The 26,782-nt window shown below is 47.6% G+C and overlaps 1 protein-coding gene across 3 annotated transcripts in view; it reads left to right on the top strand.

Moving 5' to 3' along the window:
• The window catches only part of MLLT6 (MLLT6, PHD finger containing), a 72,321-nt gene that overhangs the window by 1,033 nt on the left and 44,506 nt on the right, over positions 1-26,782 (top strand). For 2 of the 3 annotated variants that reach the window (XM_032791347.2, XM_032791345.2), the window contains exons 2-7: positions 4,378-4,457; positions 11,009-11,063; positions 14,445-14,554; positions 16,434-16,537; positions 17,421-17,514; positions 20,782-20,889. In XM_032791347.2, coding sequence (XP_032647238.1) covers positions 4,378-4,457; positions 11,009-11,063; positions 14,445-14,554; positions 16,434-16,537; positions 17,421-17,514; positions 20,782-20,889 — 551 coding nt within the window. The remainder of the gene's footprint in view (positions 1-4,377; positions 4,458-11,008; positions 11,064-14,444; positions 14,555-16,433; positions 16,538-17,420; positions 17,515-20,781; positions 20,890-26,782) is intronic. The other variant, XM_032791346.2, reaches the window with a different exon arrangement.

Raw genomic sequence — 26,782 nt, 5'->3', positions numbered from 1 at the left:
ACAAGATCCTTAGGGACAGTGTGTGTGTGTTTGTGGGTGTGGGATCTGATGGGAGGTGCAGACCCCGCTCTGCAGGCAGGGCAGTGGCTTGCAGAGGTGACAGAAAGGCAGGAAAGGGACCGGATTATTAACGTGGGAGCGGGCGGGCCGCAGGATTGCGAAGGGGGTTAAAAGACCCCTCTTGACAAGTGTGTCTTGAGCTCCCTGCTGCGCATGGCTGGGTTATTAACGCCTCCCTGGAATGAATTAACCCTTTCGAGGGGCAGCACCGGGACCCTCTCACAGGCTGGGTCCTGCAGAGGGAGGCAGGCCCACTTATCCTGCCCCCCACCCCCAATAAGGATCACTTGCATGTGTACATGGCTTTACAGATAGGGCAGCACACACCTGACCTGAAAACGTTGCCCTCCTCAGATCGGTGGGAAATAGTTGTTTTAGTGGAAGCCCGGTAGAAGGAGAGATGGTGAAAAGCTGAAGAAGAATAAGATTATCACGTGATTTTTGTTTAATAATAGAAAGTATTCTGGTCTCACCTGGTGCCAGTCTATCATCATACACCCCCCATCTATCTATCTATCTATCTATCGCACTGTCCTAGCTGCCCCAATAACAAGGAGGTGAGTGAAACCAGACAGTCACTACACTCTCCAGTGAACTCACACAGCAAAATGAAAAGAAAGAAAAAAAGACAGAAGCCGTCTTGGGTAAACCTGCTCCCAAGTGATCACTTTGTATCTGAGCTCTGAGTCCTCCTTAAAGGAAATCTGCCTAACACTTTCAAAAGCCAAGCCTCGGAACTTAAATCCGTAACTCCGCTAGACACCAAAAATCACGGACTTAATAAAGACATCAGATTTATGGCTCATAACAACAGTCTGTAACTCACTAATCCTCCTTTGTCCTAGGACATCAGAGATGAAGACTGCCCACTTGTCCTTGAATGGTCTCTTGTAACATGTGCTAACGTGCTAACTCCTGATCTGTTCCACCTTGTATTTAGCTGTGAGACACTCAGTACCTTTCCCAGACCTGAAGAAGAGCTCTGTGGAAGCCCTAAAGCTTGTCCCTCTCACCAACAGAAGACATTACCTCACTCACCTGGTTTCTCTTTCTCCTTATTATACACAAGTCAATAACCATCATTATCATACATAAGCTAATGTCTGTCATACCCCAATATTTCCTTGTCTCTTGTTCTCTTTCTTTCTAGACTTTCTTATACAGGTTGCTGTGATGGGGAAGTTGGGCATTCCTCTGTGGCTTATATGCCATGCTCGCACCTGTAAAAAGAGGTCATTTGCAACCACGCAAGCAAGGGGAAGTTAAACAGAAGCAGGGCTGCCAAGAGGATTCAGGGGGCCTGGGGCAAAGCAATTTCGGGGGGCCCTTCCATAAGAAAAAGTTGCAATACTATAGAATACTATATTCTCATGGGGGCCCCTGCAGGGCCTGGGGCAAATTGCCCCACTTGCCATCCCCCCTCTGGGCAGCCCTGAACAGAAGAAGCAGAGCTTGCAGGAGAATTCTCCTCACGAACAGATGCAGTGCCTCCTGTCATAAAAGAGTTTATTCCAGGATGCCTCTAATGATGTGTTAGCATGTAGCTGGTCACTCTGAAATGTCACTGGCTTGTTGTTTTAATGTCACTGATGTAACTCTTCTACTTCCTGTTTTTGTAATACCAGAAACTTGAGGATATTTTTCTTCACTACTGATTATTGGGAATGGGGGGAAGAAGGGCATTGGCTTCTGTGCCCCACCCCCAGCCCTGAACATTAACACATATGCTTTTAATTGGTAACTAGGACAGTTCCCACGTTTACAGTGTTTTATGAGTTTTAAATGTCTTTGTGTACGAGCCAATGCAATTATATTGGGACTGTATATGTTTACTACTTGCTGCAGAGATAGCAGAGCAGGCACAGAACATTGTTTTGGTAGGGCCTGCAAAACCAACTTTTAGTTTATAAAAGCCTGAGTCATAAAGTAGTGTATAAAGTATCCTACAAACTAGATATTTAGACCTGGAAGACTTGCCTCCTTCAGGTAATAATAATTTTAAGGGGCAACCTATTTGATATCCTTGCCACCCTCCCTTACTACGCTACCTATGAACATGGTATTCGGATATGATTTTGGCATACTTTAAATTTTCTCTTCCAAATAAAGTTACTTTGTTAATTTATCTCTTTCGGCTTTTTCAACACCAGCAAAGGTAAACCATGTTTAGCTTTTGACTGCATGAATAAAATAGAGCCAAAAATGAGCTTACTTTAAAACTTCACGTTAGAGCTGGTCAAAAAATGGAATGCAATTTTTTGTGAAAAATTTCATTAAAATGTTGTCCCTTTTTGTTACTCAAAACTACATTTTTCAACAAAAGTCTCAAAAGCAAATTAAGAACATTTTAAACTCTGGTCCGTGTCCAGTTTATATTTTCTTTCCTTCTCTCTTCTTGTTCAAGCAACAGGCAGGGAAACTAATCATGTCTTCAGCTGAGTGCTTGCCTCTGTCCGTAAGCCCATTGCTAAAGATGGACCCAAGGCACTCCTCTGTCATTGCTTTTATATAGTTTCTATTTTCTTATGTGTATGCCTTGGCTCATCCTGGAGTGAGTCAGCCCTTTCAGTTTAACTCCACCACCCCCATTTTTTCCCCCTGACTCACATAAAATCTCAGACATTAGAGAAATGGAGAAAACTTATTGTGGTCCTGTCCCGTCTGTCCCCAGGGAACATCAGGTGAGTGCTTCCAGCATTATATTTTCAGTGCTTTGTCCAACCTAGTTTCAATGGTGGGGACTCCATTCCAACTGTCACCTCAGCTTTGAAGGTTGAGTAAGGAGGATGTAATTTGTTCTTTGCTGACAGGTTTCTACATCCTAGCTGGAGCATGAATGACCTTACCCCTGTCTTCTCTTTGCTTCTGTTGCTTTAAACCCACATGCATCCTTCCAGAGTCAGCAACACTTTCTTAAAATCCAGCAAGTTCATCCCTTGATGGGTTAGATAGAGGCACTGTTGCTGAAGGAGGTAGGGCATCCTCAAGTGACATCGCCAGTCCTTGGAAAGAATTATAATGGCCAGGATGTTGGCTTGCCCCATGGCAGAAGGGAAGTAGGCCGATTATAATGGAGAGAGCTTCTGTTGACACAGAAGGAGCTGGAGACAATCAGTCATGCTGGGAAAGCAAAGAGAGGGGAACACTTTGATAAGAGTAGGGTGAAAATATGAAGATTTCCTGGATGCTTGCTGGAGGCTGTTACATTAAAGTGGAGCTTGTTCCCCACGTTGGTCCAAAATAGCCCAGATTTGGTAACCTTCCTGGCATGCTGAAAAAGGCAACTCTTTGACAGGGTTTTTGGAGAGGGTTAACGGCATGCTTCTTACAGTGATGAAGAGATGGAAGGGATTTTATAGTTGTCTGGCTGGCAAAGTTCCTCGTGAAATGATTGCTTTAATGCTGCTGTGATTTTACTGTATTATTAACGATGGTTAGGGCACCTAGAGCCTTGGATAGGAGTCTTTTTAATTATTTTAAATCTAAATAAAGCAGAACTGGGTGGATTTGAAATTGGCTGGGGATTGTGGGAGTTGTCTCTCCACTCCATTTAGGTCAGATTTTCCAATGAGCTCAGCTCTCATTCAGGCCAGATTTTTCAGAAGCTTTCTGCATGTTGGGTGCTGACCTCTTCTGAAAGTCTGGCCTGCAGTGTCACAGTGAAGCTGCTGAGTACTTTGGAAAACTTGGTCACTTATTTAAGTGCTGAGGTCAGCTGAAGATCTAGCCCCAGTTGAGGATCTAAGGAGAATGTTTCTTACCTTAAAGCCCTCCTCTGCAGCCTAACTGCATGCCAGACAGCTGCTAAGGTCCTGTAGCAAGGCCTTAGGTTTGAGAGCCAGACAATCCTGGATTTTATTCCCCACTCTGCCAGTAAGGCAAGTCAGGTTGCTGCCTTGTGCCTGTATTTACAGGGTGAAACTCCACAACCTGCGTTATACTGCAGGTCAGACTAGAATTAGATAATCTAATGGTCCCTTTGGGCCTTCAGACTGGCTTTCTTTTTACAGTGCACTAAGGTCTGCAGGTCTGACCAGAGCCAGAGGATGTTCTATAACAGATTGGTGGGGGTGGGAGTGGGAGAGAGAGGTGGGTGTATTGTGTTGTGTTGTATTGTATTGGGTTACCTGGTAGTGGGAGTTGGGAGGATAAGCTGCTGTTTAATTTTAATTTTGGCTCTTGTAATTTAAGTCTGGCTGCCTATAGCTTTGGAGAGACAGCCCCCCACCCCCTTTTTTATTGTTTGTGTATGAATCTGAATAATTTAAACAAACAATGAAAAAGCCAAATTAATTTTCTCCTGCTTCCCCCTCACAGCTTGCTATGGAATTGTCCAGGTTCCCACCGGACCCTGGTTCTGTCGAAAATGTGAATCTCAAGAGAGAGCCGCCAGGGTGGTGAGTACAAATCACACCTGTCTTTACACTGAATAGATTATTCTGTTCCCCGTTTACTCCCCAGGAGTGGTCCAGTGGGGTGGGAAGTGGAACTCAGGAGATGTGGGTTCTCATCCCAGCTCTGCTGATAACCTTAGCCAAGTTACTCAAATGTTCTTCCTCCTATTGAAGTTTAATAGGATTTGAGTGCCTAACTCCCTTTGAAATTCCTTGCTTGATTTAAATCAAACCCACCTTGTATAGACAAGGCCAGAATCAATATAACCCTGGTTTAAGACTGCCCATGCAAACTTTTTCACTGGTTTAACTACATTATTTTAAATCACAGCTTTAGTTAAACTAATGTAGACAAACCCTTGCTATGTATTTTTGCAGCACCTATCACAGTAGGGCCCCCTGTCTCAACTGGGGATTGTAGGGGTCCTGGCAATACAATTATAGCTGTTTCACAGATGGACACACGGAAGTGAAGTGAGTGGCAAAGAGCTCATGCTAAGGGCTTGTCTACACTGCAAAGTAGTAAGTGGATGAATTAGGAAGAGAACCCATGTCTCCTGGCTTGTAGACTCCAACTCTAACCATTAGATCCCACCCCCTTTTGGAACCGGGACTGCAGACAAGACCTGACTCCCAGACCTCGACCCTTCTCTAACCATTGGGAAATGCTGCTTTTATATACATTGTGGTAAAGAGTATGAAATGTGCCTGAAGGTGGTTTTATCTCATGCAAATAGTTTCCTAACAGAGGGTCAGGACAGGAACGACAATTTGGATTTCACGCCCCTCCTCCCCCTCGCCTGTGCGGAGGGAAGGACACCCTGTTGCGTTAGTTACAATGCAAACAGTGTCTAAGCTGAAATAATATACACGCACATGCAAGTCCTCCTCAGGGGGGCCCCTCACCTGTGAACCTGGCAAGGACTGTAATGTTTCAGCAGGAGACTATGCCCCGCAATCTACTTTCAGGATAGCAGGAGAATAATGGCCCTGCAGGTGGTTCTTCTTTTAACTCACCCTCGGTGAAATCTGTTGGACAATGCATAGTGGGCTTCAGTCATGCCATTCATTCATGTGACATTCAATCCTGGCTCCATAATAACCGGACAGTGATAATCTTATTTCCTAAGAAGAGCACGGGGTGACTGCCTATCTAAATCTCTTACCTTATGTGTGTTAGACGCCAGCAGTCCTAACAGCAGATGCACAGATGGGTAAATACCTAGAAAGAGTCTAGTCCTTTGATGTAGGAAGCTGTGCATCTGGTGATCAGAGTGAGGGACTGACTCAGCTCTTGGGAGTTCTATGCTGAGCTCTGCTAGCTATTTACCGTGTGGCCTTGTGTACCGCAACGCAGTGGATTGGGTAGTACGTTGAGACCTAGAAGACGTGGGTTGTGTTCCTGGCACTGCCATAGTCTGGTGGCTTTGCTGTGCCCTAGTTTCCTCCTTTTTAAGAGGAAAATTATCTGCCTCTGGGTAGCCTTGGTTGCAAAACACTGCTGTAGAAGTGCAAGTTGTTCTTAGTATCCCAGTGGTAGGATCCACTGGCATTCATATCTCACTTGCAGTGATTGGCTCTGAGCTGAACTCGACTGAGAAATAACAGCCAGCCTCTAATAAGGTTTTGCACTTACATAGCTCTCGCCATATGAGAATCTCAAAGCACTTTATAAAGATTAAACCTTACCTCCCGTCAAAACATGAATTGGGTGACTATTTATAGCCTCGTTACAAATGAGGGAATTAAAGCACAGGGAAATATATGATTTGCCCAAGGTTTTAAAACCTAGATCTTCTTATTCCATACCCCTACTCTGACCACACTCCCTCAAGCTGGGAAGAGAATCCAGTAGTCCTCACTCCCAGTTCCCTGCTCTAACCATTAGGTTGTACTCCCCGCTCTAGAAGTCCTAACTTCTAGGCCCCCCCGCTCTAACTTTTAGGCTCTGTTCCTTTCACAGAGCTGGAAGGAGAACCCAGGAGGCTAAACTAGAGACCATGTTGGTTGAATGTAAGGAAGAAGTACTGCTGATCCCTACTCAGAACCCCTCCTCAAATTCGCAGGTCCCTAAAGGATGCTGTGGACATTAGTGTGCTTACAGTAAGCAACTGAAAACCTATTCCACTTTGTAATCAAATTATCTGGGAAGCCCAGTGAGCTGCAATGGCCCAGAGGGCAGCTTTAGATGTCTTTTAGAAGCAAGGCTATTAAAAGTCTTGTGTGGGACTGTTAACCCCTCTTGTTATGATCAGAGCTTTGCTAATCGCATGGTGGGAGAGACACTTTGATCTAAGGGTTGGAGGGGAGAGAGTAGGGGCCTTTTCAAGTGCAAATTTCTTATTACAGGGCTTCAGTTTACTCTGTTCTCTCTGGGCTTTTCTGGGGTTTCCATGCGGATCATGGGAGCAGCTCTCCAGTGCCCTCCCTGGCAATCCCAACCCAGTCAGCAGCAGTGTGCAATGCATCCGTGACTATTCAAATACCAAAGCAATACCCAGTGTCTTTCATTCTTGTGGGGGGCGGGGCTGACTGCTGAGTTCCTGATGGACTCTGCCATTCCCCCCATGTTTCTTATTATTTTTAATATTATTTAGCGCAGGTGAAAGTTGCCTGTTTGACAACTCATGAGACTTCAGTCTCTTATTTATCCAGAGAGCAGGTACAGCATAGGCCAGGAGAGCAGAAGCTTCCCAAACTCTTCCCATGACCAATAATTTCTTAGGCTGTTTTTATATTATACACACATATTAATATGTATTGCACTGGAGATCAGAGACCAGGGCCCCTGTGATGCTAGCGGCTGCTCAAATACAACTACAAGATGATTACAGAGTAAGGGTCTGATTCTCCATTGTCATGCATCTTCTGCAGTCATTGACACCAGAGCAAAGTGGGTATGAAACATTGTCAAATCGGAGTGGTAGGATCTGACGCCCAGTTTGCACTGGTGCAAAGTGCATGGTGATACAGATTCAGGCCCTGGTGCAGCTACCCTGTTGCAAACCCCTCCTGTCGACACAGTTTGCACTGGTGCAGCATGATTTCCTCTGTCTTGAAATGGATCTAATCTGCCCTGGGTCATATTGTGTGGGTCCCCACCAGCATAAAGCACATCTGCACAGTCGCTAACACCCCATTGTAGAAAAGAGCTGAAGCCTATAGAAGAGGTTACCTCCAGGGGGCAGAGAGGAGTTGGATCTCCATGGCCCCTTCAGCTATAGATGTTTTTGTCGAGAATGCCAAAAGGGAGCAATTGTTTGTTGCTAACTGTGATAGTGATTTTTCTAACTCGGGACGCTGTTCCCTGAGGAGTGGAATCTCTACAGCTTGTTACATACAGATAACCCAAACAAGGACCCCACCCACATCTACTACCACCCCCCCCCCCCGCGCTCATGTTGATCGCCCCCATAACAACAGCTGGTCATAAATTTTCAATGGAAACATTTTTTTTTTGGACAGAAAATGGCTTTTTCAACAAAATGGACATTTTTGCAAAAAATAAAAATAAAAAAAATCAGTTTTTCACTGAAAAATTTCAGGGTTTGGATTTTTCTTCCCAAACCTGAAAAACTTAAAAGAAAAATGGCAATAAAAATAGAAAATACATTTTGTTTGCCTTTAATTTTTTCGGGGGAGGAAAAAAAAATAATTTCTCTCCTGCAGCCTCTTTTCGCAAACATTAGTGCGAGAGGTTGGAGGCACAAGTTTGCCAGGATCAGACACGCTCCTGGGAATATGCATTTGGGGTAGCATCCACGCCAGTATTGGCCCAGCCATCTTGAAAGCTCATTGTGGGTTGGGATCGTCCAACCAGGGAGCAGGAAAAATACCATGTGAGCCCTCACCTGTCACAAATAGTCAGATACAAATAGCCAGTGATACAAAAAAGTGAGGAAAGAATTATTACTGGGACTCACCATCTGCTGTGAGGTACTGGGTGGCTCCTATGTCCAGGGCAGGGTGTGTTAATGAGTCTCCACTTCCATTGTCCCCTCCGGCCCTTTTAATTAGTGCAGCCAGGTGTGTGTTCCTGAGCCAGTCTCTGGTCTGTTCCCTCCTGGCGGCTTCCTTTGCTGGAACTGCAGGGGGCTGGCTGGGTTTGGGCAGGTCTTGCCTCCCCTCACAACTGGAGGGCATTTCCTCAGCCCCCTTTGGCTCCCGCAGCCTCCCTGGTCATGGGGCTCCCTCTCCTGCTTCCGGAGAGGCTGGTGGAGATGGGAAGCAGGCCCAGGAAGGACCCACAGCCTGGTGTGAGGCAGGGAGTTGGTCCTGGGGGCTGGTGGTGCTGTGGAGAGGGTCCGGGGCTGAGTTGGGACTTGTCTCCTCCCCGGTCCGCCATGGCCATTTCTCTCAATGAGGCCAGCCCCCCTCTCCGCCACACTGCACTATCTCTGGGGCCGCTTCCTCACTCTCTGGGCTGCCTGCCCCTTTCCCAGCCGACCCTCGCCCACTGAGGCCCGCTCAGTGACCGGCTGAGGGAAGATGGCGAAAGGTGAGCGGGGGGCTCCAGCCATTGGTCAGAAGGAGAGCTGGGGCGGGGCTCCCTTTGGTGAGTCCGAATCCTGCAGCCAGGGTGAGCTACAGCAGGGCCGCCCAGAGGATTCAGGGGCCCCGCTGCCGAATTGCCGCCGAAGACCCAGCACTTTGGCGGCGGGTCCCAGGGCGGAAGGACCTCCCGCCACGGGTCTTCGGGGCACTTCGGAAGTGGGTCCCAGAGCAGAAGGACCCCCCACTGCCAAATTGCCACTGAAGATCCGGAGCGGAATAAGCTCTAGGGGCCTGGGCCCCGTGAGAGTTTTCCGGGGCCCTCGAGCAAGTGAAGGACCCCACTCCAGGGGCTCTGAAAAACTCTCGTGGGGGCCCCTACGGAGCCTGAGGCAAATTGCGCCACTTGCCCACCCCTGGGCGGCCCTGAGCTACAGCCCTGGGCAGAAGGCCTGCGCTAGAGTCCTGATGTCCTGATTTTATTGGGACAGTTCCAATATTTGAGGCTTTTTCCTATATAGGCTCCTATTACCCCTCCCCCCATCCGGATTTTTCACACTTGCAGAAATAACAAGCCAAACCAAAATCACAGAATTGGCTGAAAAATCCTGAGATGATTTTAAAGCCCATTTGGGTTCTTTTTGTTTGCCTGCAGCTTCTTGAGTCCTGGTTTCTCCACAACCACAGGGGCCAGAAATTTACTTAAAAAAAAAGCTGGGAGTTTAATGTAATTCTATGACTACAGGAGCTCGGATTTTAACGTCAAACATTGTGAGACTTGTGATAAATACTCGTGAGTCGGGAATGCTGCTGGATTTTACACTCAAAGCGGTAGCTACTGAGAGCACTTTATGACCAACCCATATTATGTGAAATATCTTCCCATAAAACCATTACAGGTATAAAAATTGGTGCCTGGACCCTGATAAACCATGGACAGAAAGAGGTGCAGGATTTTTTGAATTAATTGTTTCCTGCAGATGTTTTGCCCATCTTTGAGCTGAAGCTTTGAGCTCAAACTCAAACTCCAAGCTCATTTCACACAGTCATTTATAGCTCTTGGGCCCAGAATTGTAAAGGCTTTCAACTGATTTAAGAATCTAAATCTCTTTTTCAAAAGGGACTGAGACACTTAGGAGCTAAAATTGCATTGCCAATTGATAGGATTTAGGTGTTGCAACGCTGACCACAGCAGCACCGAAATAGCTTTAAAAATCTGCTCCTTGTTCACTACTGACTGAGGCTGGACCAGTGACCTAGAAATGAAAGACGTTGTATCCCCTGAGCTAGCTTCCTTCCACCAAGTGTATTATCACCATGAGGCAAATAGAAAAGTGACCCTGGCTTAGATCCTCAGCTTGTGTGAATCACCATAGTACCACCGAAATCTATGGAGCTATACCAGTAGTTCTCAACCCCTGGGGGTACGCACAGGTCTTCCAGCAGGTACATCAACTCACCTAGATATTTGCCTAGTTTTACAACAAGCTACATAAAAAGCACTAGCAAAGTCAGTACAAACTAAAATTTCATACAATGACTTATTTATACTGCTCTCTGTTACTATATACTGAAATGTAAGTACAAAATGTAAGTAAGTTTTGTATGTAAGTAAGTAAGTAAGTTTTGTATGTAAGTTGTATGTAAGTTTTGTATGTAAGTACATAATGTAAGTACAATACAGGAAGCCGAACAGCTCAGAGGGAAGGAAGCAGAGTGACTCAGACACTTTACTTCCTTCTCCGGACCTGAAGAAGAGCTCCGTGTAGCTCAAAAGTTCATACCTTCAACAAACAGAAGTTGGTCCAATAAAGTATGTTACCTCCCCCACCTTGCCTCTCTCATGTCCTAGGACCAACACAGCTACAACGCTTAAAACACTTTGGTATTGCAGACAAGACAATATCTGGCTCTGCTATCAAGTAACCTCTCCCCTCCCATCCTGCCTCCCCTGCAGAAAACATCATCCCACATAATCCAGCCATGTGCTAAATGATAACATCTCTGTCCCCAGTCCCCTACCAGGAATCATACTAACCTCATTGTTTCTGTTTGATTTCAAGAGATGTGAGCTGTGTCCCCACAAAGACGGAGCCCTGAAACGGACCGACAATGGAGGTAAATGCCCCTGCACAGTGTAGCCAGCTTGCTTTCTCATTGCATTGTCTGCTGGGGTGATGGCAGCACCATTTCCAGATGCAGAGTAGTGGTTAACAACCCAGAAATTACTGCACTCATTGTCCATCGAGGTTGCCAGTGCTGGATGCTGTATAAGTTGCCAACCAGAGGACAATTCTGAATGTGCCAGAGGAAGGAGTAACATCTCCCCTATCATACACACATGTACCTCCTAATGTAACTACAAAGGCAACACTATTCTCTGGAAAAATCCTTCCTGACCCCCAGCTGATATTCTGGTTTATGCCCTGAAGCATGGGGATGGCCTTTGTAATTTTCACCTAAGCTAGTGTCACTGAAGATGCTGCTATTGTTCATATAAATATATAACCTACTAAACTATTTACTTCAATCATATGCTGTAGCAGTGAGTTACAAAGGTCAATTATGCTGGAGAGAATACCTCCCAGTAGGGATAAGAGAGGAATTGATTCTCTGAGAGAGCTATTCAATCCTTGCCCTCTCTGCTGAGACTTCCAGCAAAGGAGTTGGTTTGTGGGGAGGCAGCATGGCCTAGTGGATAAAGAAGAGGTTCTGTTCCTGGTTCTGTCACTGGATTGCTGGGTGACCTTGGGCAAATCACTTCACCTTCCTGTAACTTAGTTTTTCCCCATCTTTAAAATAGGGAAAATGATACTTCCTTGGTAAAATGCCTAGAAATCTGTGGAGGAATAAGAGCTAGGTAGTCTTATCATCATTACTAGTGGCTGTTGGGATGATGGTTCAACTTGGGTATTTGTTCCCAAGGAACTAGACTGAGACCCTGCAACTCATTGCACAGAGACAACTGAAGAGACCTCAGGTGGCAGCAGTTACTAATGAATAGATGTGGAAGGTTGAGATTTTTATCAGTAAATGTCAGTAAATGTTGATTTCACCATACACACACAAACTGATGAAAAAATATTTCCATCGATAATTAAAATGCACAGATAGGCAAAGTAAGAAAAAAATGCTGCTTGAGAACTTTTTAGAATTTGATTTAAGGATATTTACTTTGTATGGTTTGATGTGATGTTGACAATTTTTGTGTGAATGGTTAGTAAGCTTTAAGTCTATGAATCTCAATACCTAGAGTCATTAAATAATTATTGTCTAACTTCTGCTATTGTCTGATCCCCCCAAAAATGTTTCTCCATTATGAAAATTTTAATAGGTAACAATTGAAAAGAACTGCTTAAAAATAAACATAGATAGTAGATATTGACGTTATCAAAATATAAAAATTTAGTTTTGCCAAGCCTACGAATCACCTAGGCTACATCTGAGCCAGTCAGCTAAACCTGAAAGAGTTCAGTTCTTTTTAAGGTGAAATGTTTTTGGTTTGGATGATCTGCCCCTGCTGGCTGGAAGGCAAAGCATGGTCCTGACCTGCAAGAAATTTGTGGCTCAGGTACAGGAGTTCTCTGGTATGGAAGGAGTGGGTGTAGGGGATTTGTGTACCTCTGGAACATAGCAGCCCCTGCTGGCTGGCCTTCAGACTGGCAATAGCATAGGCTCCCCTGGAACTTCATTGCTCTGTTCTCTGGCCTGCAGTAGCCATGAGAAATGTAGGGCTGAGATAGGCAAATGACTAGGCATGGGTGAGGGTGGGAAGAGGGGAAGAACAGCTGTCCAGTTTTCCCACACAGGCACTTGGCAGGATGGTCAGTGCCTGTCCCAGAACTGACGTGTCCAAAACATGGGGAGGGTAATGCTGGTCTCAGAGGCAGCTGGTCCAGAGCAGGCTGGATGAGAAATGTCTGCCTCATTGGATGCAGAGCAGGCAGGGTGAGATGGTGCATGCCTCAGATCAGTCAGGGTGGACAGCGCCCACCCTGGTCTTCACAAGCCTCAGAATGAGAGATGAAAGGAAGCAAAGGGAGCTGTCCCACACTGCAGAGTTTCCTTCCCCATTATCAGATGTCCCCAGCCTCTTGCTGCCTCGAAGCATGATGGAGTTTGGTCTCAATGCTCACAGCTTGCAGCCAGCAATGTAATCAGCTCTGCAGAGTGACTGTGACTTCTTCAAAGCTGCTTATTTCCCTGCAGTGCTGGTGCGCCTGCCCCTGGGTCGCTCTGAGGCCATCAGGGAGTTGGATCAAACAGAGAGCTTTTCTCTTATGTCTTCCCAGTTTAGGGAAGGAGCTCATGAGGTCCCCTGAGCTGCAGAGAAGGGACCTTAAAGGTGGTGGGACCATTAGGTAGAGCCAGCTACACAATAGATGCCTTGCCACAAGGCTAAGGACACAACTGCAAAAGCCAAAGTACCACGTTGGGGGATTGTATTGTAATAACATGACAGTCTTCTTCCGCCAACAGGAACTAGAAGTGTTATAACCATGTCACTGGATAGTGTGATAGCCCCACTGCTTACAGGGTGGTAAGATGATCCTGTAACAATGGAGTTTGGGCCTATCAACATGGGCCAGACCATACTGTGTGCTACCAAGATTCCTCCCAACGTGGTAGATTAGCTAGTAGAGAGGGACCCTAACTGTCTCGCTGAGCTAATGCTGTCCTAGGCAGGGTGGAGATTCTGCTTCTGCATCTGATTCCGTTGAGGATTTGGAACTTATCAAGCTGTGGGAAGGGTGGGGGGGGGGGCTTCTGAAATGGAGGGGGACTTTTCCTCCAGACTTGTCCCAGCCACATCTTATGGAGAGTTGTCCTTCTCCCAGGTGGCTGGTGGTTCTGGCTGGTCTGCAAGGATCTGGGCTTCAGATCTGGAGTGGGTCATTTGTGGGGAAGAGTGGACATTCTAAACCTGCTCCCCCCAAGAAATCTCTGTCCCTTTAGTTAAAATTTGAAGGTGGTATCTAGCCATCTGTCTGTCTACAGAGGATGGCGCTCTGTTGTTCTTCATGTTCACGAGGGTGGGACAGGAAGGAATCAGCTTAATCTGGAAAACATGTTAGGAAAACATTTCTAACTCTAAGAATAATGATGCACCAGAACAGGCTACCGAGGGAGGCTGTGGAATTCCGATCATTGGAGGTTTTTAAGAACAGATTGGACAACCTCCTGTTAGAGATGGTCTAGGTATAATTCATTTTGCCTCAACATGTGGGGATGGACAAGATTACCTCTTGAGGTCCCTTCCAGTCCTGTCTGTCTCTCTTTCTCTCTCCCCATGCACTGATCATCACCATAGGATCTGAGTTCCTAACAAAATTTTTACAATCAAAATCTCAAGGCCAAGATGTGTTTTAGTTTAGTTCCCTCCCTTCCAGCCTCCCCTGAACCTTGATTCCATCCCGCTGCCCGTTTGCTGTCCTCCCCAGGTCTCTGGCATCTCATAAGGGCCTGCTGTGATCTTCTCTCTCCCATTTGCCTTCCCAGGCTGGGCCCATGTCGTCTGTGCTCTGTACATCCCTGAGGTGCAGTTTGCCAATGTGCTGACCATGGAGCCGATTGTCCTGCAGTACGTCCCTCACGACCGTTTCAGCAAGGTGAGGCTGCCTGAGGAGGAAGAAGAGTTATTAGAGCTAAAAGATATGGTTGGCACAAGGACAGATGGGGTTAAACTGGCCATGAATAAACTTAGGCTGGCAGATAGAAGAAGGATTCTGACAATCAGAGGAGTCCCTCTAAGAACAGTGGGGAGAGCAAACAACCTAACTAGTTTTAAAATGGAGCTTGATATACTTATGAACAGGATGATATGACAGGCCTGCCAACCCCTGAGCACACCCCCTTGTGGCATGGCATGGCCCCAGAGCTTAATTCATGCCCAGGCTCAGCGCTGGCGTCTCTAGGCTTGCTGTGTTAGTTATGAAAGTAAAAAAATTCCTTGAGCCCTGGCACCTCTTTAATTACAAATTAAGCCCTGCGTGCCCTCTCCTCTCTCTTCCTCTTGTCATGCAATGATTTACTAGTAGACCAGAGTACTTAGACCAAGATTCTCCCCCTGCCCCCCGCCAGCCCCAGGAGGCTTATTTATTAACTCTTGCACAGAGTACAAACTCCTTAGCTCCTCAGATCCACCCTTCTTCTGGGAGCTAATTCAGACAGGCCTCCTCCCACAGTTTCCACCTGGGCCTGCGTGCACTCAGCCAGGTAGACTTCTACCTCCTGCTAGCATCTCTATATGCTGCTTTCCATGAGAGCCTCTTTTCTCTAGGCACACCCTCCCTCAGCTGAGCTCTTACCTTTTTATCAGGCGCAAGAGGGTTAATTATTGACAGGGGGCTGCGCTGGGCTCATTCTCCTTAAAGAAGCCATTCATAGGTAGACTGGGCCCTGCCTCCTTTTAAAGGGGCCAACTACCCTGTGACATAAGGACAGACTCTATGATCCAGGAGGTCCCTGTCAGTCCTTTCTCTCTTTACTCCAGATGCCCCCACCTCCATATGGTCTTTGTTGGGCCTTTTCTAATTCCCTGCATTTCCTGTCCACTTTGGTTTCATTTCCAGGTATTTTATTCCCTTTCAAAAACATATACTAAAGTGAAGTCTCATTAGAATTCTAAAATCACAGGGTTAGAAGGGACCACACGGGTCATCTAATCCAGTCCCCTGCCAAGATGCAAGATTTGTTGTGTCTGAACCATCCCAGGCAGATGGCTATCCAGCCTCCTTTTGAAAACCTCCAGAGAAGGGGTTTTCATGACTTCTCTAGGCAGCCTGTTCCATTATCCTGTGGCTCTTACCATTAGAAGGTGTTTCCTGATGTGTAAATCTGCTCTGCTGTAGTTTGAATCCATTTCCTCTTGTCCCACCCTGTGGCAATTCTTGCAAGTTACCTTGATTTCCCTCCGTTGTCATGGCTCAGCCTCTGACTTGTGCCTTTGCATTCCCATTGCCCTCACCCGGCCCTTGCCCAGAGAACACTTCTCGTTGTGTATGTATGCAATGCCCCATATTGTGGTGTGAACCACTTGTTATTGTGTGTGGGGGAGAGAATATGAGTGGGATTAGGCTGCATCTGTCCCCCTCATATTATTAGGGGATGTCAGGAGTGGAGCTTCATCTACCTCAAGCATTGCAGGGAGAATGGGGATGGGTCTCCCATTGTCCCACATGTTATGAGGAATTTGTGGGCTGAAGCTCTCTTTGACTGATGGGTTATGGAGAAAAGTGTGGGGAGGAAGGGGAAGGAGGCTGTTACTGGGATCAATGGGGCTGAGGCTGAGTGGAATATTGAAAAAGAAACCAGTATCAGTGTCAAAGGAAGGAACTGACACAGCCCAGTGGAGAGGAGTTTGGGAAGATCTTTGCTGCATATGGAGCAGTGTGCATGGGATGGGGAAGGCTCGTCCTTTGACTGCCCATTGCATGGCCTCCATGGGGCTAGGGGGATGGCTCACAGCCCTCCGTTTCCTTTCCCCAGACTTGCTATATCTGCGAAGAGCAGGGCAGGGAGAGCAAAGCAGCCTCTGGGGCTTGTATGACCTGCAATCGACATGGCTGCCGGCAAGCCTTCCATGTCACCTGGTGAGTCGCTGCAGTAGCAACCCCCGTCCGCTGTTTTCTCTGCCACAGCCTTGAGGCCATGTTAAACAACAGACAAGGCCCCACTCCAAGGGGAACTGGGCAAATAACACTGGCTTTATATTTGGGGAGGGGATCCCCCCACAACTACCAGAGGTGGAGGGGATTCCCCAGGGTTGTGTGAAATTTCACAAGAAGGAGGCATTCCCAGGGCGGGGCGGTGAGTGACGGGGAATTCCCTAGGACTGGGTGAAATCCAATGATAGAGAGGCTGCCTCACAACCCAGGGATGCTTTTTCACAAGCACAGGGCCTGGAAGAGCTTAGCCAGAAATATGTGATCTTCCCATCTAGGGTGACCAGATAGCAAGTGTGAAAAATCGGGATGGGGTGGGGGATAATAGGAAAGCCCCAAATATCAGGACTGTCCCTATGAAATCAGGACATCTGGTCACCTTGGTCCCATCTATCATGTACCCTCAGAGCCTGTTGATCGCGGGAAGGTTGCAATTCCCTGCCTTGTGCTGGGAACAGCCTGGCTTATGAGATCTTGTCCCTTGGAATAATCACATATTGCTCAGACTAGGCCCCAGCTAAATGCAAAAATTACAAATAGAGGTGGTAGAAAATGTTCAACATTTCCACTAAAACATTTTGCAAAAATTTTCCCCACCAGCTTAGAGAGAGGTTGAAATGGTTCCAAAGTGTTGAATTTTAGTTAAAATTTTCTCCTAACATTTTTAAAGTCGCCCTACCTCCCCCCATCACAAACCATTTATTGAACAGGCCAGGATGGGAGGCATCCAGCCCTTCATAGAACAAAGCACTCAGCACCTGGCCTGTTGAGGTTTATGCTCTTCCCCGCCCCCCAATCTTGTGTATTTCAGTGCCCAGATGGCGGGTCTCTTGTGTGAAGAGGAAGTCCTGGAAGTCGACAATGTCAAATATTGTGGGTACTGCAAGTATCACTTCAACAAAATGGTGAGTCCCTTTGTTTCGCTGGTAGGGCTTATTCCCGGTTGAAAGGGGAGGCAGCGTCTTGGGGGTTGACACCGGATCGTCCCAATACCTGGCAGCAGGAGAGGATCTGAGGACATGCAGGCAAGACCGTCAGCCTGTGCCATGGACGACTCCCTGGTTCTCTTGCTCCGACAGGGCTAGCAGAGCCTGCGAGTGGCTACCCTCCCTGACCTTTGACCCAAAGCACTTTAAAACTATGGGGCTGGTTCTGGCCCCCTGCTCCTGTCCCTGTAGGGCACTCTGGGAGCACTGAAGGGCTGTAAATAAGCCTTAAGGGGCCGAGGGGAAATTCTCCAGGTACAGGAGCAGGGTAGGGCTGATGTAAACTGCTCATTATTGCTCTGGCCTAGGCAGTGGTGTTGGGACCAGTAGGGGACGTGTCGGGGCAGGAGGGAATGTGGTGCTACAGGACTCTTGGTACTAAGGGGTTTCTGAGCTATTGTCCAGACCATATGCCTTGCTGAAGAGGTTGCTGTAAGATAGAGCTGTCCTAATTTATGCCTAGAATCTGGGGACGCCCAAAGATGGCATGAAGCCACCCAGGAGACACAGTACAGAATCTGGCCCTATCTATCTATACAGCCCCATCAAAATGCAGCCACTTCTGGGGAGGAGGGTGGCACGCTTCCCGGCATTCAGGGTAGATTTGGGGCAAGACGAACATGGGCTCCTCCCCATTATATCACAAAAGGAATAGGAGATTGAGGGACCCTTCCCAATTTAGAGACCCCTCTCTCCAACGCTACTGGAAAGGACACCTAATCCCCTGCGCTCTTGGCCCCTCCTTTGTTTGCTGGCTTTTCCCAATCTCCTTCCCGCTTATCAGGGCTGTCACATTCAGTGTCTAATATCTCTGGCTTCCTCCCCAAAGTCAAACCAGAGGCCACATTCATGCTATGTGGGTCCCTTCATCACCCAGGGCAACCATGGTCCTGTATCTACTTTTCCAACGCTCTGATAGGTGGCAGGGCTCCCCAGCAGCCACCTCACCAGGGGTCTGAGAACAGAGCCTCCCTCACCCAACGTCTTACTCAAGAGCATTGGCCTTAGCTGGGAAGGGGGCCTGGATGTAGAAGCCAAGTGGGGGGGGGGGGTCGGGTCTGGTTTGGGCCTATCTATACTGGTTTTTCTTCATGTCGTATATATCTACCCGTGTGAGCTAAGCAAGGGTTTAGGGTGGTACAAATCAGGTCAGAGTGCTGTTCTGGCACAATTCACCTCCTCATCGTAGGTAAGCTCCTCTCCTACTTTCTTACAAAGCTCTCACACCCAGGCTGGGCCTAGCTACTTCCTCCGCCTCATTGGCCATGTGCAGGGAGACCAGACATCCCATTTTTATAGGGAAAGTCACGTTTTTTGGGACTTTTTCTTATATAGGTGCCTATTACCCCCCACCCCCGTCTCGTTTTTTCACAGTTGCTATCTGCTCACCCTAGCCATGTGGCATACAGAAATTGGATAGTATCCCTTGAAGCAGCCTGTGAACCCTCTAGAGCAGGGGTAGGCACAGGACCGGCGCTAGGGTTTCTCGCGCCCTAGGCGCACGGCCATTTCACCGCCCCCTGCGCTGATCCCGTGGCTCCGGTGGACCTGCCACAGGCATTCCTGTGGAGGGTCCGTTGGTCCATGGCTCTGGTGGAGCTGCCGCAGGCATTCCTGTGGAGGGCCCGTTGGTCCGTGGCTCCGGTGGAGCTGCCGCAGGCATGCCTGCGGGAGGTCCACTAGAGCCACGCGAGCAGCAGACCGCCCACAGGCATGACTGCGGCAGCTCCACTGGAGCCGCGAACCAGCGGACCCTCTGCAGGCATGCCTGTGGCAGGTCAACTGGAGCCGCCTGCCACCCCCCCAGCAAAATGCCCCCCCCCGAATAATCCTGGCGCCCTAGGCGATTGCCTAGGCTGCCTAAATGATAGCGCCAGCCCTGGGTAGGCAACCTATGACACCCGTGCCGAAGGCGGCACGTGAGCTGATTTTCAGTGGCACTCACACTGCCCGGGTCCTGGCCACCAGTCGGGGTTGGGGGAGCCTGTGCATTTTACTTTAATTTTAAATTAAGCTTCTTAAACATTTAAATAAACCTTATTTACTTTACATACAACAATAGTTTAGTTATATATTATAGACTTATAGAAAGAGACTTTCTAAAAATGTTAAAATGTATGACTGGCACACGAAACCTTAAATTAGAGTGAATCAATGAGCACTCGGCACACCGCTTCTGAAAGGTTGCAGACTCCTGCTGTAGTGGCACTCAGAGCAGAAGTATGCATGTGCAACTAGGCTTGGCATGTCAGTTGTGTGTACTAAACGCACTTGTTGGGCTCCCCGGATGCTTTCTTCACGCCATTATTGTTGTGTAAAGGACAAAAGGCACAAGAGGAGAGATGTGAAGTGGAGCCACATATAAGAAGCGGAGGGTGGGGGAAGGGCTGTTCATCTAACCAGATAGAGAAGGGAAATAAGGGAAAGCATGTCTCATTAATCCCCGGTCCTCATTCAGCTCGCCCAGGAGGTTGGCAAGCTGTAGATTATCCTGCTTATAATCTTCTTTCTAGTGAAAGGGTGAAACGCCTCCATCCTCCCTTCCCAAGACTGGTCCAACATGTGCAGATCCAGCAAAGGGCCATGTGCCACTGTCTTAGGCCATGTCAACGCTACGGGTGTTACAGTGGCACAGCTGCAGCTATGCCATTGTAGAGCTGTAGTGTAAAATGCTTTTACATCGACAAAAGGGGGTTTTCTGTCCCCGTCATAATCCACCTCCCTGAGGTGTGGTAGGTAGGATGAGGGAAGAATTCTTCTGTTGACCTAGCCATGCCTACACTGGGGATTGCCTCGGCTTAACTACAGCATTCAAGGGTGTGAATTTTTCATACCCCAGAGTAGGGTGACCAGATGGTATGAAGAAAATATTGGGACACATTGGGGAGAAAGGGGGGGTGAGTCCCATGGGTGGAGCAAAAAAAAAGCAGGAGTGCAAAATATCTGGACAAATTGCATCCTGACAGAACACTGGTCGGGAGGCTGGACAAACGCCTAAATATCAGGACGTCTGGTCACTCTGCCCTTGAGCAACACAGCTAGGTCGATCTACATTTTAAGTGTAGCCGAGACCTTAGTCATGATTTTGCTGTAGTGCTGAAGCTTTGGCCCTAAACTCACCGTTGGTTCTTTGTTTTTTGTCTATTCTCCATCTCCTCCCCCCCACCCCCACCCTGCTTATCTCAGAAGACATTGCGTCACTCTGGAGGCAGCTCCTTCATCGCTGGGAGAAGAAGCCGGTCTGCGTCACCTGCTCAGGAGAAGCCTGTCTCCCACCATGAGAGGCCAAAGAAGGTAATGTCCCCCTGGGTATGCTCTGTGCATTGAGAGAACAAGGACTTGATCATATGGGGTGAAAGAGGGGAGAAGAGGGTGTGGAGGACACCGGTATCCTGTCTGATGTATCATTGCCATCCAAAGGTGTTCACAGCTGGAGATTTGCCCGTTGGGCTGCGTTTTCAAATCGTACTCTAGAAATACCTGCTAAATTTGGAAGCATAGCCACGGTGCATGTAAAACGCTGCACGTACAAAGAGAACACGTGCCAGCAGAGGTGCCCATGTAACATGCTTCCCCTCCCTTCCTAGCGGCTGCTATATATGGAGGACAACAGTCTACTGCTGCTGCCCGCTAGCAGAGTTACTCCTTTAGCTCAAGTGGGAAGAGTCTGTGCTGTGGTGCTGAAAAGCAGTGGGTTCAAATGTAGCTGGTGACTTATGCTCGAGATTGTTATGCTCACAGACTTTGGAGGCTTTGCTTTCAAGGACCAAGAGGTTATGGATCATAGAACTTTGGCCAAGTTGTTAATTGTAAACAATAAAATAATTCATAATAGCAAGGAAAGTGCTTAATTAGTCAGATTAAGCACAGTCACATGGATCCTGCCCTGTAGTGCAAAACTAACCAAGGAAATATCTCATTTTGGTTAAATGATTATTCTGAAGAATGTGACACTCCGTGTCTGTCTGGAATGATAGTTATTTAAATGAATAAGATGTGCTCACCGAAATCACAACAGTATTATATGTTAATGAGAGAGACAGAGATGTGCTCTCCTATTGACCACATTGATGTCTTCTGAGACTTTGTGGATCAAATTCTGCTTTCAGTTAGAGCAGAATTTAGCTCATTACACAAATGCAGCTGATGGTGACATGCAAACTGTAGCAGGAACTCCTAAGGTCTTGTCATGAGTGGTGTCTGGGGATATCTGGCTTGCTAGCTTTTATTTTGTCTTGTTTTAATACTGCAGCCCTCCCTAAATAAATAAAGCAATTCAAATCCAGCACAAACTGGTAATAACCAAACTCCAGAACTCCCTGATGGCTTGTTGGGTGATTTCTATGGAATGAGTTGAGTGGGTCTCAGCCCAGTTCCCAGTGGGGAGGCAGGTCCACCTTAGAAAAGCAACATGGCTGCAGTGAACATGCCACCTGACTTCCTTCTTGATAGTCCCTGCCGAGAGGGACTGAGTGGGTCGTGAAGATTCATCTCCCCTCTTGTCCCTATTGAGGGGTCTCTCCAGGTATGGGTTGAGACACACCAGCCAGTACGTGCAAGCACCGTGCCATACCTGATCTGTAGTCAAACAGGGGAGACGTCAGTTTCCAGGGATGCTTGTATAAATTCGCATTCACCCAATTGCTGACTCTTAATGGGCAAATTTCCTGGTATAGACAAAGCTAAGATGCACTGGGATATATTTACTCCTCTTATAAGTTGCAGCTGCTGGGAAGGAGGGAGAGAGAAAGAGCCTCTGTTTCATGGATAGAGAGAGCTGGAGCTTGGCACAGGGTAAACAGCTGTAATGGAAAGTGCTATTTTTAGCCAGGACCAGCCAGAGGGGTGGGGGGAGGGGGACAGGATCAGTGTGATTGACAGGAGCTTTGGAGATCCCAGCTGGAATTATAACTGATTGACGCTGCAAAGGTCAGGGACTGTAAGACGGTTCCTGTATTTACATAGACTTTGGCAGCGGGGTGGAAGGGGCGGGATCATTGTCATGTGCGTGGCAGGTAGGAGCTTAGGTGGTGCCAGTCTCCAGGCTGAGGCTTGAAAACAGGTTGGCACCAGAGGGGACGCCAAAGCAGGAGGAATGTATGTTTGTTTACAGGTATTTCTGCAGCTCTTGCTGCTGTTGTCACGTCTGGGTGCCTCACAAACATGGATGGACTCAGCTCCACAATTCCCCCCAGCCCTGGGGGGATCATTGCTGTGTTTGTACAGCCTCTGGCATAGTAGGGCACTGGCCTATGATTCCTAGAGCACTACCACCATGCAAATAAATAATCATAATCATAGTCATTCCCCCAATACAGATGGGGAAACTGAAGCACAAAGAGGGCTAAGTGTAAACCTCCTCTCTCGGAGAGGATGAAGCAGCTGACATGAGAATGGTCATGAAGCACCCGGCCTTGCCGCTCCACTCCCATTGAAGTCTGTGTGAGTCATGGATGCTCAGCAACATACAGGTCCGGCCCCAGTTAGTTGTTAAGGTGCTGGAATTGAAAGAATTGCTGCTGAATACAGATTGTGCGGGTACCATTTAAAGAATGTCTAATGCTCTAGTTCAGATCTGTTACTCCCCAAACCTTTCCACAGTAAGCATCTAGTGGCTAGATCAGGGGACTGGCTCTCAGGACTCCTGGGTTCTATGCCTGCTTTTACAGATGACCTTGGCCAAGGTCACTTTCCCCCTACTTCTTAACCATTTGTAATACAGGCATTGCAAGACTGAGCTGTCTCTCAGGGAGCATTGTGAAATGATTCATGTTTGCAGAGGTCTCTGAGAGCCTGGATGAAAGGGATCTGGGTGTTATTAGGGTTTTACCTTACTATACTGATAAAGGCCTTCAACTGTCCTGCCCTCCCCTCTGGCCTTCAGGAGAGGATTTGAAGCCTTGGTAGACCTTGGGTTCATCCCTTGTTGCTAATTATCTGGCTAGCACAGGGTTTTATACTGCTGCCACTCACTCTAGTATCTGAGTGTCTTCCAAGTAAAATCGATAGCAATAGCGAAATCCCTAGTAGACATTATATTGCTATGGAATTTGTACCCATGGCAGCCAGTGATATGGAGCCTTAATTCCATTACACACTTTTTAGCTTAGTAGGGAGGCCCTGGACAGGAAGGACTCAAATGAAAAGCCCCAGTCAGATTTAGGAGAAGGGTTTCCCCTTGTTTGCATCAGCCCTTGTCACATTGCCAAGCCACGCTTGCTCCAAGCCCCGAGGAAGTCATGTCGCAACACGTTACATCACAGCGCAACGACACATCCTCATTTTGTGGTCATGCTGCTTTGGGGTGCCCCAGAAAAATGTGAGACTCTTGCTGTCCTGTGAATGTGTGATGGACTTATGGAAATCAGCACTGGCTCACATGCTGGACGTAGCTTGGGGCTGGAACTAGCTGGATTACCTTAGCCGCACGGTTCGACTCAGCTATGCCTGATGTAATTTCCCTGGAGTCAGTAGTCTTCAACAAAATTACACAAGAGGTGGATCTTGACCACTGAGTACTAGGGACAGCTCTCATAGATGAGATCCTAAAAGGAGGGGATCCTGTCAGCTGTTGTATAGTCATTATGGGCCACACGGCACATTTCAGAGTAAATGGGATTTGCTGGGCAAAATCTTCCTTCCTTTTTCTCCACTTTCCCCTGCTGTGCCTTCCATCCCAGAGATGGCTGCATTTCAGCAGAGCTGTATGTGCGTAGGACCATACGCCAAGATCCTTACGTGGGTCTGAAAGCTGCAGGTGCTTCCTGTTATGTGCTTAATCCCACTGATTTGTAGGGGACTCTTCACTGCCCAGCAGCAATTGTTTGTAACGTTAGAATCATGACTTTTTACTTGGTCTTTACTGAAGCAAAGCTCTGGCTGAAGTGAAGAGGTCCAAACAGAGTAGAGAGAGAATAAGGAGCTCAGGATTTAGCCCGCTGAATTTGTTAGGGGTTGTGTCCGGGCTTTGCTAAATAAAGGCTCATAGTTTGTAAGGAACGTTCACTACACTGGAAAGAACCCCCCCCCCCGGCACCTGAGTTTCAGAGCCTGAGTCAATTTATTTGGACTCACAGGGCTTGGGCCATGGGGCTAAAACTAGTAGTATAGACGTTCCCACTTGGGAGCTGGGGCTCTGGCCCAAGTGGCAATGTCTACACTGCTATTTTTAGCCCAACAGCCTGACCTCCATAAGTCTGAGTCCATTGGCACAGGCTTTGAGACTCAGTGCCATGGGTTTTTCTTTGCCATGTAGACATACCCTTTGGGACAATAGACACTGATGGTGTGGCCCTGCTAGCCTGTGTGTCTGTCCCTCTCAGGAACCTCCAAGCGCTCGTGGGTTCAGCAACCCAAACATTTCCTTTCTCTTGTGCTGGTCCAAAAATGGGTTGCTCTTGTTTTAAGGCAGTTTGGGTTTTTTCTCCAACCATACCCAGGGCCTTAGCAAAAGCACCGCCATTTATTTCTTTGCCTTGGCATTTCCAAAGCACATGCTCATTGCTTAACCCTTCCGGAGCTTGTTTGCATTTTTTTAAAACAATGCTAAGTGATGAGAAAATGCTAGATGACATCCGGATGTTGAATGAGGTACAGACGCCCGCACCCCATCTCCCATATGTCGGCTGTAAAACTTTAAAAAACAGCCATGCTCTGTATCTGAAGTTTTCTATGCACCTGAAGTTCCCAGGAATGGATGGAAACAGAGACTGCTTCCTCTGTGAAGTGGTGGACATTCTAAAAAATATATATAACAGGCCAGATCCTCAGCCACTGCTGTTATTCTTATTCATATTGCAGTTCTACCTAGTTGTCATAACCCAGGTCAAGGCCCCATTGTGCTGGGTATTCTACATCCATATATTAAGAATCAGTCCCTGCCTCCAAAGAGTTTATCATCTAAATATAGGAAGGAAATGACTTGCCCGAAGTCACATGGCAGCTCAGTGTTAAAAGCTGGGAATAGAGCTCCCTTCCGAGTTGTAAAACAGTGGTTTAACCACTAGACCATACTGCTTATCTATAGGGGTTTATACCAACTAAGGATCTAGTCCAGTATATCTAGGTCCCAGCATGTGTTAGAAAAAGGGGAGGCAGTGAGATCTCACATCCAAACCCCTTTATGTTTGGTGGACGTGTTAGTGTTCTGATCTGTACCAGCACGAAATCTGCCAGGGATCGTTTTGTTTCCACGTTGGATCCAAAGAGGGGAACAGCCTTCTTTCTTCCTCTTAATGCAGCCAAATACTTGTGAGATCAGCATCCAGGATATTTTTGGTACGGTCAGATCCAAGCCTGCTTCAGCCTCAAACCCAGCACCCCGAGCCCTGATCCAGATCCCAGGCTGAATGACACCCCTTTTGGCCTTTCATTAGGGGGCACTGTCTGGCCCGTCCCTCCCAGCAAATTCTTTGGAGCAAATACATAGAGCAGCAACAATTTAAGAGCAGATGGTGCTATCATGCTGCCTCTGAGTGAAATCCAGGGGGTAACCCGCTCACCTGACCCATCTGGGTGCTCGCACCCATGGATAAACAGCTAACCTGAGCCATCTGGGTTGACTTATACCCTATGCAGTCACTGGGTTAGCTTCCCCTCTCTCTGACACTGGTATAACTCAGAAGGAAACCCACTGCAATGAACAGGGTGACACTGGCAGAAGATTTCAGAGTAGCAGCCGTGTTAGTCTGTATCTGCAAAAAGAACAGGAGGACTTGTGGCATCTTAGAGATTAACAAATTTATTTGAGCATAAGCTTTCGTGGAGTACACAAGTCCTCTTGTTCTTTTTACTGGTGGAAGAGAGAGCAGGATGAGGCTGTAGCTTTCACTGGGGCAACATTTTAAACTCCTCCTTCCTTGCTCTGCCTTCTTCCTGCTGCTGCACCCATATCCTGGCCTCCTTGATTTCTGGATTATTAGAGAGTAAAAACCAGAGACCGCTCGCCTCTTCCAAACTAAAATCCCAGCCCCCCTGGGAGCCTCTTCTTCCTTCCCCCATTCCAAGCTGCTTTTCATGGTCTGCTTGCTCGTGCCCACAGCAGATTAGGAGTGGGGCTCAGAGCAGGGAGTGGAGTGTGTGGATTGGAGGGGGGAGGGAATAAACGCCCCAGAGAAACCCTTTTTGGCAGCAAAGGGATCTTGTTTCACTCCGCCTGCCGTTTGAGAGCTACAAGTTGGATTGTGTG

This window comes from Chelonoidis abingdonii, chromosome 21 (assembly GCF_003597395.2).
Source record: "Chelonoidis abingdonii isolate Lonesome George chromosome 21, CheloAbing_2.0, whole genome shotgun sequence".
NCBI lineage: Eukaryota > Metazoa > Chordata > Testudines > Testudinidae > Chelonoidis > Chelonoidis abingdonii.
Note: the sequence above shows the minus strand (reverse complement) of the source record. Positions and strands in the feature narration are given on the sequence as shown.